General features: G+C 28.7%; 1 protein-coding gene across 1 annotated transcript in view; it reads right to left on the bottom strand.

Moving 5' to 3' along the window:
• Positions 1-1,209: 1,209 nt before the first annotated feature.
• Fas3 (fasciclin 3) overlaps positions 1,210-10,170 on the bottom strand; it is a 592,625-nt gene continuing 583,664 nt past the window's right edge. Inside the window, exons 9-11 of the mRNA XM_067046409.1 lie at positions 5,680-5,707; positions 3,021-3,171; positions 1,210-1,494 (exon numbers count right to left, since the gene is read on the bottom strand). Of these exons, the coding sequence (XP_066902510.1) occupies positions 1,333-1,494; positions 3,021-3,171; positions 5,680-5,707 (341 nt within the window). The 3' untranslated portion in view covers positions 1,210-1,332. The remainder of the gene's footprint in view (positions 1,495-3,020; positions 3,172-5,679; positions 5,708-10,170) is intronic.

Raw genomic sequence — 10,170 nt, 5'->3', positions numbered from 1 at the left:
GTACTTTAAAAATTGTAACACAGACAGAGGAGTACTCCAAAAAATTGATTTATTTTATATATATTTTTTTTTTTAAATGAGAAAAATAAACAATGTGGAGTTTATCTTAATATTAAAAAAAAAATCGATGGAAAATAAAAATCACTAAACTTTTATATTATATTAATTCTTTAAGGGTTTGTTGTCTGCTTTTAAAAAGTTAGGATTCAGCAGTTATGTGGTTTTATAATTTTGTTAATGATATTCAAACAACTAAATTATAAAAACAAAATGAAATAAAAAAAAAAAAGACAAATTTCTTTTTAAAACTAAAATAAGACCCCCAAAGGCGAGGTACACCTATTTCACAAATTAAATAATTGCACCACTTTCCCACATAATTCAATTTACTTTTTATTATATAAACAAATTTTTTATTATACTAACTTTTCTGTAATTAAAACATATAAAATACTGTAAGAAACCTCCAGCACAAGCAAGAACTAAGATTATCATCCTCATTTATTTTAAATATTAATTTTCTGATTGAATTGTCTATCCGAAACCCTAAATATGTTATTTTCATTTTTTTCAATATGACCTGCAGTATTCATTTTTTTTATTATTAATTCAGATATTTTTGTGTACAAGTGATATAAGTAAGTAGATAATATAAGTACAGTGTAACCTGGTCAAAGTTTGGTTCAATAAAAATACATTTTAATCATAATTATCTTATATTAATAACTTTCTCACCCCTAAATTAATATAAAGTGTTTCTGAAGCTATGAAAAAAAAACAACTCAGAATTTGCTGAGACTCTCAGATCAGTTTTTGTAAATGCGCGCTGGAGGAATAAAAACTTTTTAAGAAGAATATACTCCTACAATATTATGTTCATTTATCAATATATTTTAAAAATATATTTGCTTAAATATTCTTTAATATTAAAAATATAAAAATTTTTCAGAACATGGTTCTGAATGTTTTGGCAAAAATAAATTAGGCTGAAAATTTAACTAGCAAAATAAATAAAATTAAGAATTCTAGTAGAACCCTAATGATACCTAATCACATTTAATGTGATACAAATTATATGTTATTTAATATTAGAAAATAATATTTTCTGTTATATTCAATTACCAAGTTTTATACACTTGATAGCATACTACATAAAAAACTTAACAATTTTTTTTCACAATGGGGATCTTACTATACTGCAGAAAAATATACTCAATAAATCTAATCTATTAATACATAAATATATCAAAATTGTTCGACAATTTTATAATATTGTGCCAGTTCCTGTTTCATTATACAATAAAGTGACTCTGTAATAGAAAAAGTATAAATCTATTTTCCCTTTGAATGTATTATTTCTGCGTATTCAGTTTTCTCTTCTTCAGGCTTAACTTGAACCCGAGGCGTGGCGACAGTGAGGTCGAGTTCAGCATAGACTACACCTTCGTCCGGGTTGAGCATGACCCGACCAGCTTCGTCTTTGCTGTCTTCTTCCTAATGGCGTGAAAAGTTGTTATAACTATAATAAATTATATAATTCAGCTACATATTATTAAATTATTGACTTTTCTATTTCTGAACAATTGAGTAAGATAAATAAAAATTAGAAAAATATTTATAAAATGTCTAATTTCATACAATTTAAACTAAATCAAACAAACCCTTTTAATTAGAAATTTGGACCTAAGCGATTTAATAGAGATTTGACAATGTATTCTTATGCTCATAGTTCGAATATTGAACTCTCAAGCTATAATATTAGTTATTTAAAACAAATAACAGATTAACATAATGTTCGAATTAGCTCCAAAATGTTTGAAATGTCATAGTAATCTGACCATCAAACACATTTTTGAAGAATGTAATCACTACAAATTAACTCTGAACCAGTTAGGGATACTAAGAAATGTTCCAATGGCGTTGAGAAACGACGAATCCGTAATAGAAAGAGCCATTAAATTCATCCATAAGACTAACTTATTAGTCAGCCTTTAATTATTATAATTATCTATTTATCTTGCCTTATTTTTAAAATTAGAATAGTTACTTATCTGCTTTTCCCCATCCTTTCCACTATCGTTACGATTATTAAACAAATTATAATTGCCAGCCAGATATATTTCAAATCTCATGGAAATGAGTCCCACTGGTGCGGATTTGCACACCATACCAAAGGTATGACTCTGTGGAACAACTAGGCCTTTCCAAAACCAACAACCAACAGGCGTTGATGGCCAGTTTGTTAAACACCCTTTCAAAACAAACAAAAGATTAACATATGTTAACTTCAGATCACCTTTACTGTACATCACAATCTTCTACTTCCAAGCCCTACTATATCTTTTTTTAATATCCCAATAATGTCTGTTGAACATGAGTGCTATTTAGGAATCCATCTTGACAAGAGACTTACTTGTAATCCACATATTAGACTGATACAAGAAACTGATCGTAGATTCCGATTACTACAACACCTACTTGACAAATTCTCGAAACTTCTAATTTACTACACTAAAAACTCTTATACAAAATGATAATCAGAACAATTTGGACATACGGAATTAAGATTTGGGGCTCCACCAAACTATCAAATTTCTGCTGTATCCAATCCTTGCAATCCAAAATCCTTTATATGTCACAAATAAGCTCATCCATAAAGACCTCAACATCCCATTCATTGCAGATTTGGCCCGAAATAGATATGCCTTCTTTCATTCCAAAATCCTTACCCACACAACCCCATTAGTTCTTATTCTCTAATCTTTAACAATCCCTGATAATCCTCTGAGGCCTCTGAAAAGATGATGGCCGAGGGATCTTCTGATTTAAAGTAATGATTGAAGTACCACTATTGTGTGGTTCCTTCTCAAGATTATCATGTGTTATAAAACATTTACCACATTTACTTATTGTATTTTTATTATACAGTTATAAATTTCAATAAATATATTAAAAAAATAAAATAATTTTCTCGGCTTCATTAATAATTGTTATTATTTCTAATCAGTTTGTTAACTAACCCTGTCTTCTTCGGCTGCTTCTTGTTGTTCTTCCTGATTTGGCTCAGCAACGGGCTCTTTAGCTTTCTTCTTGAAAACAGAAGTGAATGGTGTCTTCTTTATTTTGGGGTTTGAAGCATGGTGATGATGATCAGCAGATTCTGTGTCACTCCTTTAAAATAATTTATAAAAAATATATATTATTCTTTAATTATATTATTTTAATTTCTTGAGACAAGGTAATTATTTATTAAATAAATCAAAACTTGTATCCTTTTTTGTCTCAACACTTTTTATTTTTCACCAGTCCAACGTTTCGGCCATTTTAGCCATCCTCAAGGACATCTTCAATTATAATTTCTTCCTCACATTAAATTTAGAGTTACTTTTGCAGGCTATTCTGCCCAGGTCATTCATTAACTATAAGTTAAAAACCTATTTTTTAAAATTTAAAATCATAAATATTTAATTCTTCTTATATAAGATTATCCACACAAATTCACTACCATAGATAAATGGTATATTATATAAGAAGAATTAAATATTTATGATTTTAAATTTTAAAAAATAGGCTTTTAACTTATAGTTAATGAATGACCTGGGCAGAATAGCCTGCTAAAGTAACTCTAAATTTAATGTGAGGAAGAAATTATAATTGAAGATGTCCTTGAGGATGGCTAAAATGGCCGAAACGTTGGACTGGTGAAAAATAAAAAGTGTTGAGACAAAAAAGGATACTAGTTTTGATTTACTTAATATATTATTCTTTTTTAATTCATAAATATTGTAATTGTTTTTATTAAAATTAATTGAATAAATCCAATTTGAATTACATATTCAATAAAATATGAAATATATTTTACTTATAGGCTTCAAGAATTAAAATTAATTTGGCATATGTTAAGAGATATAAAAAAACAAACATAAAAATGAAATTTAATGAATTTATACAGTTTATAGATGAACAGATGTAAATAATGGTTTATATGTGTATTGAATAAAGGTGCCTCTATACATTTGCCAAACTATAACAAATTCATGCATGTGCAAGTGTGTGGATAAACTATTTGGATTGACTGGAACGAGTTGGCCTGAATTTGTGGCCGAGCTGTTGAGTGTCGGTTTTTAGGCACGAATCAAGGAGCAGTTGTGATACATCCAAAAATTTGTGTTCATTTAGCATTGTTTTAAATCTGCCAACAAATAAACGTCTCTGTGCTTTCATTAATCAAAGATTTTCCCCAACCTTCGAGTTCAATAATTAACACTAGTCTAAGATGGTATATTTTAAAATTTTATCGATTTGTTGTAAAAACACTGCTTAAAATATTGTTAATTAACTTTAGCAGTTTTTTTTAAATTTAAGATAGCACAAATATATATTTATAAAGACATTATATGCCAAGGTAGTTAAATGAACAAGTTTATGATAAAAATTCTAGAACGAAGGTTGATTTTATAGGTTATGTAGTACAATTTCAATAAATTTTGATCATCTACAACCTACTTAAATGATATTTACATTTCTTTTCATTTAGCCTATCTTTGGCTGGTTCATTTTTATAATGAAATTCGAATTTTCTAGCCGACATAAGTCAAAAGAGCATACAAGCATATGAATTGCGACATTTGTTGCTTCCTTTGTTAACCAAACATTTGTGCAAATCTTGGATTTGTTGCAAATTGGCAAAAGCCTTACATATTCAATAAAATATGTTATATATTTAATTGAAGGCTTAGAGAATTAAAATTAATTTGAATATAAACTAAGAGATTCAAAACAAAAGAAAAATTATTTTTATTTGTACCAATTTTTTAGTCTAAATTGTTCGCCTTCATCAGATTTTTTATTTGTGAAATGTTAGCACAAATACATAAAAGTTTTTATTGTATATAGACTTTTCACTTTCTTGAGACTGGTTATCATTGTTTAAATAAAATAAATTGAATCCAATTTAAGTCTCAAAACACTCTTTATTTCTTTAAAACTGTAACGTTTCGGCCAATTCGGCCATCTTAAAAACAAATTTACACTCACATCAATAACTTAAGAACTTCTTCCAGACCATCCTGCCCAGGTTGCCAATTATAGTCAAAACTACCCTATTTTTTACTCTTTGCATTATTATTAAAACTTTTAATTGCAATCAATTTATAACAAAGTATAATAATAGTGCTAAATTGATTGTAGTTAAAAGTTTTAATATTAATGTGAAGAGTGACAAAGTAGAGTAATTTTGACTATAATTGGTGACCTAGGCAGAATAACCTACAAAAAGTTTTTAAATTATTGATGTAAATGTAAATTTGTATTTGAGATTGTTTTTTAGGATGATCAAATTGCCTGAAACATGAGACTTTAAAGAAATAAAGAGAATTTTGAGACTTAAATATAAATCAATTTATATTTATGTATTATAAAATTTATTTTATTTAAATAAAATTTTTTTTTGTAATTTGTGTTCTGTTCAATGACACAACTCTACGAATTACTTTTCCTTATTTATAGCATTTATTTTGCCATTAAAACAAGAATCATCAATAGATTAATTTTGGTTTATTTACAAATCAATAACCCTTTCCATAACAGTTGACTAATTAAAACAAAAAGACAAATAAGACTATAATTTTTAAATGAACTTTCTCAGAAAAACTTATAATGTTTAAAAATATTACTTACGATTCTCCAGCGAAATGTGCAGTTGCCCCTGAAACAGAAAAGAACTTGTAAATTTCTCAGTTTTGACTCTTTTTGTTAATTTTGAGGAAAACATTTTTTAATAAAATATTTTTATACTGGAATGAAAGTTAATCCTGCTTTTTAATCATTATAATTTTTCTTATTTCTAATGTGGGTTCTTTAAATAGTAATTTTCATTTTAAATCTGATTAACAAATATTACGTTTGTTCCAGCAACCACTTTTGATGACAGTTAAAAATGGTTTTTGGAGAAGATGGATGGAAGAGGGTGTGGTCAGAAAATAAACAAAAACTATTTATTTGTTTATTTTTGGACAGCATTCCCCAACCTTCTTTTGCACATATTAATCTTCAGTTAACTATTAACACCTCATTAAAAGTGGTTGTTGGAACAAGCTTATTAAAAATCTATCTGATTTAAAAATATTTTGTTATTCAATCTTATTATTTATTTATGAAAATTCTAGTTTATTATTGGAATTTTGAAATAATATTTATTTGAATTGATAAATTTTCTTTATTAATAAATTAAAAATATAATTTTGTTTTATTATTTTATCTAATTTCTACTATAAGGAAGATTAAAATTATTAACAAAAGGAAGAAAAGGTGTGATTCTAAATAACTCAAATAGAAAATAAACTATTTATTATGAGCCAGCATTTTGCCGGCCACTGCAGGGATTAATCAGGACTAAAGGAAATACAAACAATTAAAATTAGTTTATATATAATATTTTCAATTTCTTGAGAATGTTATTTATTTTTTAAATAAATCAAATGTTATCCTTATTAAGTCTCAACACTCTTTATTATATCAACATTCCAACGTTTCGGCCAATTCAGCCATCTTCTAGTTCAATCTTAAATATAAATTTACACCTCACATCCAAATTTAAAACTCTTTTGCAGGCTGTTCTGTCCAGGTTGCTAATTACAAGCCAAATTAGCCTATTTTGTGACTATTTCATTAATTTTAGATCAACTTACACTCATATTATAAATATGATACTTAGATATGGTACTTAGCAGTAAGATTTCAAGCTAACAGCCCTTATGAAGGTTAGAAATTATAGCCATAACTTGGCACGATTAAATAAGTTACTTCAAATTTTTGTGTTTTAACTTGACCACACCTCCCAACCATCTTCTCCTCCTCGTGACTTGGCCGTAAGATTTCGAGCTAACAGCCCTTATGAAGATTAGAAATTCCAGCTGAAATGTTGGCATGATTAAATAAGTTACTTCAACTTATTTGTGTTTTAATTTGACCACACACCCCAACCATCTTTTCCTCATATAAGTCATCCACGGTCAACTATCTTCCATGATTATAGATATGATAGTTGGTAGTGTAAGTTGATTTAAAATTAAAAGATTACAAATTAATGAAATTGTGAAAAAATAGGCTGATTTAACTTTTAATTAATGAACTGGGTAGAATAGCCTGAAAAACATTTTTAAATTTGGATGTGAGGTGTAAATTTATGTTTAAATTGTCCAGAGGATGGCCGAATTGGCCGAAACATTGGACTGTTGATATAATAAAGAGTGTTGAAACTTAACAAGGATACCGTTTGATTTATTTTTAAAAAAACTAAAATTCAGTAACACAGAAAGATAATAGGATAACATGAAATAAAAATAAACAATGGCGTAGTTAAAAATGATGTGAAAATTTAAATAAAAATGAACAAAGTAAATTATTAATTATGGATCTAACATAATTAATAATTGGAAGATTATTGATTGAACATGTGTATAGATGAATGGAATATGGTCCGGGTGCGGTTAAAAAAAACTCAAATAGTAAATAATTATACTATTTTATTGAGCCAATGTTTCGTCCCAGGTTGCAGGGCTTCGTCAGGACTAAAAAAGATACAAACACTATAGTTCAAAAAGGAAAAAAGAAAAAACATAAGTGGAAAATAACGGGGGTATAAAATGAAAAGTAAGATATAATAAGAAAAATTAAAGGTTGTAAATAGTACATGTAACTGATAGATAACAGTTTTCTTAACTTTCTTTAATATTTCTTCTCTTATCTATATGTTACTATTACCCTTTTCATTTACTATTTACAACCTTTAATATTTCTTATTATATCTTACTTTTCATTTTATACCACTGTTATTTTCCACTTTTGTTTTTTCTTTTTTCCTTTTTGTAACTATAGTGTTTGTATCTTTTTTAGCCCTGACGAAACCCTGCAACCTGGGGCGAAACGTTGGCTCAATAAAATAGTATAATTATTTACTATTTGAGTTTTTTTTTACCGCACCCGGACCATATTCCATTCATAATTAATAATTATTATGACCCTATAATAACTATAATTATTAATGTTATAAATTATAAATGAAACACAATCTTATTATCAAATGATTAATTCTCAACTTTTTTAACCACACTTCATTAATATTTCATCATCTTAAAGATATATTCTAAAAACAATTTCTTTTCATTGGTTAATAATTTAAATTATTGTTTCTCATTAGTTCAAACTAATTAAAAATTGTTCAATTATATAAAATACATATTGTCAATTCTTCTATAATATCCATGTAACATTGTTACTTTGGTACTATAACTGTGTTGTTATTTTACACAATCTCTTTTTGAATACCCTTTGACTGTCTCTGTACTTCTGCAATCATCCAAAACTAATACTGTTAGAACTTGGTTTTCTCCACTTGACTATAGGTGAATACCTTACAGTGTGCGGTTTCCATTCTGCAAATATTTAGGGTGAATACTCTTCAAACTTACTTTCTTTCCTCTCGACTGTAGACAAATATCTAAAAAATTGTGGATACCATCCTACAAGAATTTAAGTGGATAGATACTCTTAAAATTCGTTGATTATATATCAGTTAGTAGACTGACTCAGCACCACAACCGATTCTCCAGTCAGATCATCCCCTGTCTAACTAACATAACCTTATTGAATTTGTATGTATTATCTGAAGCCTTCTCCCTTAGTGCCCCACCTCTTACATTGGTGCCTGGACTGAACACATATCTCAATGCCATCATAACCAAAGAGGAATACTTCAAGTTTTTTCGACAGAGCTATTTCATGACAAAGTGACAAATTCTGGTCTAAATCGATGATTGAGAAACCTCTTATGGGATCTATAAAATGATCAGATTTCACATGTGGAAGATAGACCAGAGTTGGACAAAAATTGGCTACAGTTGAAACTAATATTTAAAGTTGCCATGGATACGATCCTTACTCATGAATGAACCATTGATAAATAAAAATCGTTTCCATGACAATTTTAGCTATTAGTTTCATTTTTGCCCAACTGTCCCTTAGGAATGTGAAAAGTAGCTGCTCACATTAAAGGTAAAATAATACCTAACAATTTAATGAAATAGCATTTTGCATAAGAGCTGGTACCATAACTGACTTTCATATTTTTGGTGACCTCACTGAAAGAATTTTGTGTTTTCCCTATTTCTTCTGGTAAAAAATATGAGCATTTTCAATCAACAAATAGATTGCTACAGACTGTTCCAAACTTTAATCTTGGTTTAAAAATTACCTGATCTTTCCTCGAATAAATAAAATTAAACTGTGGAATTACTTTGCTCCTTAAGGTTTAACATTGCTCCCCTGACATTAAAAGTGGCATTGTTTAATTTAGGTATTCCCCTGAGTAAAAATTGGGGGATATTACCCAAATTAATTATTGTACTGGTTAGCTGGTTCAAATTAATAATGGTAATAATGATAATTTACTGGTAATGATGGAGTGGACTGTATTTAAATAACTTGATATCATATACTTTAAAATAAAATACTTCTATTCTCATGGTTTGTGACAATGTGTTAGTTGGTTAGTGTTATTACATTAATTGATGGATATTACATTTTACTTGTTGGATTCTATGGAGCTTGATGGTTGGTTGTGATGTGAATGTGATTATGGAAGTAGGGTTCTCTCTTCTCATCCTCCCGCCGCCGCCGCTTCCTTCGCCTGAGTCAAAGGATTTACTCGCTCATCATTATGAGAAGAGACCTTATTGAAGAGTCCTGAACTCCTCTCTACTGGCACAGGTCACGATGGCTTTCTCACTGGTACTCACTCACTATGTTTTTTGGGACCAAGATGGCTACCCAAGCTTCTTACTGCAACTCTTTGCCACTAGATGGCATCATGAATTTCCTTTCAGAAGTGAGGGGGGGCCTTACTTAAACAGGCATGTTAACGAGTGTGGAACACGAGTGATAGTGAAAGGAGAAAGAGGAAATATCTTTCGATTGTGGTTGCAAAATTTAGTTGAAAAACAATTATTTTCTGGTATTTTTCTTTCTCCTCCTATTATTTTCTTTTGTAGCGACACCACTATCTCCTGGTCAATATTGTAACTACTACAGCCACCAAAACCACTATGATCTGGCATGACAAACCTAGCTGGTTCAACATGAACTACTCCAATCATTGCACAGATATCGTAT

The sequence above is a fragment of the Halyomorpha halys genome, unplaced genomic scaffold (genome assembly GCF_000696795.3).
Source record: "Halyomorpha halys isolate HHAL.00 unplaced genomic scaffold, Hhal_1.1 Scaffold219.1, whole genome shotgun sequence".
Taxonomy (NCBI): domain Eukaryota; kingdom Metazoa; phylum Arthropoda; class Insecta; order Hemiptera; family Pentatomidae; genus Halyomorpha; species Halyomorpha halys.
The sequence above is the reverse complement of the archived record's forward strand: the minus strand, read 5'-3'. Positions and strand labels throughout refer to the sequence as shown.